General features: G+C 36.3%; 1 protein-coding gene across 1 annotated transcript; it reads right to left on the reverse strand.

The window, feature by feature from the left end:
• Positions 1-316: 316 nt before the first annotated feature.
• Positions 317-2,266, reverse strand: LOC143852405 (PKS-NRPS hybrid synthetase cheA-like). Its single transcript, XM_077361785.1, has 2 exons — positions 1,523-2,266; positions 317-1,474 (listed from the first exon to the last, which is right to left on the reverse strand). The coding sequence occupies exons 1-2, from the start codon at positions 2,264-2,266 to the stop codon at positions 317-319; spliced, it is 1,902 nt and encodes a 633-aa protein (XP_077217900.1).
• Between the last annotated feature and the right edge of the window lie 426 nt (positions 2,267-2,692).

The following is a 2,692-nucleotide window of genomic DNA, read 5'->3' on the forward strand; positions in this document are numbered from 1 at the left end:
ACGACATATACGATGGAGTCCTATGGTGCAAGTGGTAACTTTGATGAACCAATATTCCTGCAAAATAATTAAGAGAAACAAATCAATGTCTTAATGAAAAACAGAAAATAAAAAAACATGTAAAGTTCATGATAATTTATTATTACCTTTCACTACTAGCACAATTGTACCAATTGGAAATACAATAAAGAACCGTATAACAAAATTTTGGAGGTACATCTAAAGTCTAGCAAAAGCTAGCAGTCCCATTAGGATAAATATTGAAATCTGAAATGTTAATTTCACTACCAGCACTAGTGGGGATGAGGGGAGAAAACTAAGGTGTTCTCATTCTGGTCATATCATTTTGTGGACATGTTCGTCTATTGTGCCCAATGCCATTGCATGTACTACATTTTCTTGCTCCCACAATCTCAAATTCTGAAGGTTCTCTTGTTGTGCTACTCATTGAATTTTTATTCTTGGATGTCGGCGGACGTCCTCTAGGATTTTGAATGCTAGGCTCACGAAGCATAGGCAACGAAGTACCTATTAGATGAGAAAGTTGATTTAAGGCAACTTCTTGTTGAGAAGAAGGCCATTTTGTATATTCCTCCTGGAAGTCATCAAGTATCATTTTCATTTTTTCTTTATTATTTTTCACAACTCCAATATCACTGAATGTTCGATCATCTATTCTCCACTGTGAGTGAATATCACCTAGATGTAGTACCTTGCCTTCATCCAACAAGCTTCTCATCTTGTGTGTGCAAGGAAGTCCCATAGTTGCAGTAAAATGATTCTTGCATGTAGGCAAATTTGGATTACTTGAAGCCAACTTATATTGCTTGAAAAGCTCTCTTAATGCAAAAATTGATACATGATTAATAAGCTCATCAAAAAACGAGATACGCAAGTCGCTAGGAACCTTAATTTTTTCAGCTGAAAGCTTCGTCTTGATTTCTTCAAATTGATTTTCAATTGCCAGGCATATTTTAGTTTTAACCAAATAAAAGTCACCAGTTGAAAGTTGCAAGTATATTTTAAGCATGGAATGCGCTCCTTCTACCCTTGATGTAGCACGATTACCAAAATGAAGATACTTCTCTGTCCATGCCTTTATGAAGCATTCTTTAAAAGGAAGCCAATTGGAAGAGATGTAGTTAAGAGCAATCACTTTGTCTTTAAACTCATCTTGAAAATCTTGCCAAGCTTTATGATATGCCATTTCAGTTGGAGATTCTATCAAAGTACTCCAAGAAGAATAGAATCTATCCCAAATGTCTCCATCTTGAAAATGACGTTTGCATTTTGATAAAATATTCTTCTCAATATGCCACACACACAAAAGATTCATGGCTCTTGGAAAGACTACATGTATGGCTCTCATTAAGGCCAACTCCCTATCAGTAACAATTACTATAGGTTTGGAAACATTGTCCAACATGTCATGAAACATTTTCAAGGCCCATACATAATCTTCAGTTTTCTCTTTCTATAAAAAAGCAAAGCATGAATAGAAAGAAGAATTAAAGCTTGTCACTCCAACAACATCCAGTAATGGCATCTTGTACTTATTAGTCTTATAAGTGCAATCCATCACAAAAACATTCGAATAGCTCCTGCTTAATGCTATCGACTTAGGGTGAGCGAAGAATAGATGGGTCAAATGACCTTCATCATATTCACCAGAATAGTAGAATCCACCATCAGCAAGTTCATCTAGTAAAGCTTGGATTGGGGTGCGACCTGCAAGGATATCTTTACAAATCTTGGCTGTGCAATTGTAAACATCTCTTGATATGGCTAAAATTTGTAGGTTACTTCGCCTAAGAGAAGTAAGCATTTGATGTGGTTGTATACCAGCGGTAGTCATTTCTTTAATCCGTAAGACCTCTTCCTTTGAAAGACGCCGGCTAGAAGGATGACCAGATATGTCTATTAAAGCTTTATGGTTGTGGTTTAGATTTTTTATCATCAATATCCATGAACCACAACTTTTCCTTCTACCGTCAATTCTAAACAGACAATTTGTAAGACGTGAGCATGTTTTCTTCTTACCTTGATTCGTGATGGCCTTACGAGTATCCTGGTAAACACCTCCCCTATCACACTTAAGCACAAGTTTCTTTTCTTCTTTTGATCTCCTAATAGTTATTATGTATCCTTGGGACCTTGCAAAGCTACTAACATGTTCAATAAGCTCTTCTCGACTTTGAAAGTGTGTAATTGGAGGCGGAAGCATTTCCTTGTGCTCAAGGGATTCTTCTTGACTTTGGATGTCCATCAAAGGTGTGGAACTTTATAACCTGTAATAAGCTACAGAAGCATCATTTAAAAAAATATGCATTTAGTCAAGTCATGCATGCACCTAATATACCTACTACAGCAAATGAAAATGGGCATTCATGTATGAGACACCCTTAACTATAGCCCCATTACAGAATGTGAGTGGTGAAAATTAGCAACAAATTTTAGTTCTTAAGAGAAATAGAGACAACTGAACATGTGCATTCATAAATGAGATGTGCCCCTTGACTTCCTTGATTTGGCCAGATATAATTTGAAGTGTAGATGCCATAGTCCATAGTCCATACTATATTGCTAATAAAGTTTATCATTGCTATTGTTGTTTTGAATTCTAGATGTCTGTCTCCCGGTTCCCCAACTTCAAGTTCTCAAGATAAGGTATCCATTCCCTATAGCAAAATGA

This window comes from Tasmannia lanceolata, unplaced genomic scaffold (genome assembly GCF_043159265.1).
Source record: "Tasmannia lanceolata isolate RefF3 unplaced genomic scaffold, GAP_Taslan_0.1 ptg000019l, whole genome shotgun sequence".
Lineage (NCBI taxonomy): Eukaryota > Viridiplantae > Streptophyta > Magnoliopsida > Canellales > Winteraceae > Tasmannia > Tasmannia lanceolata.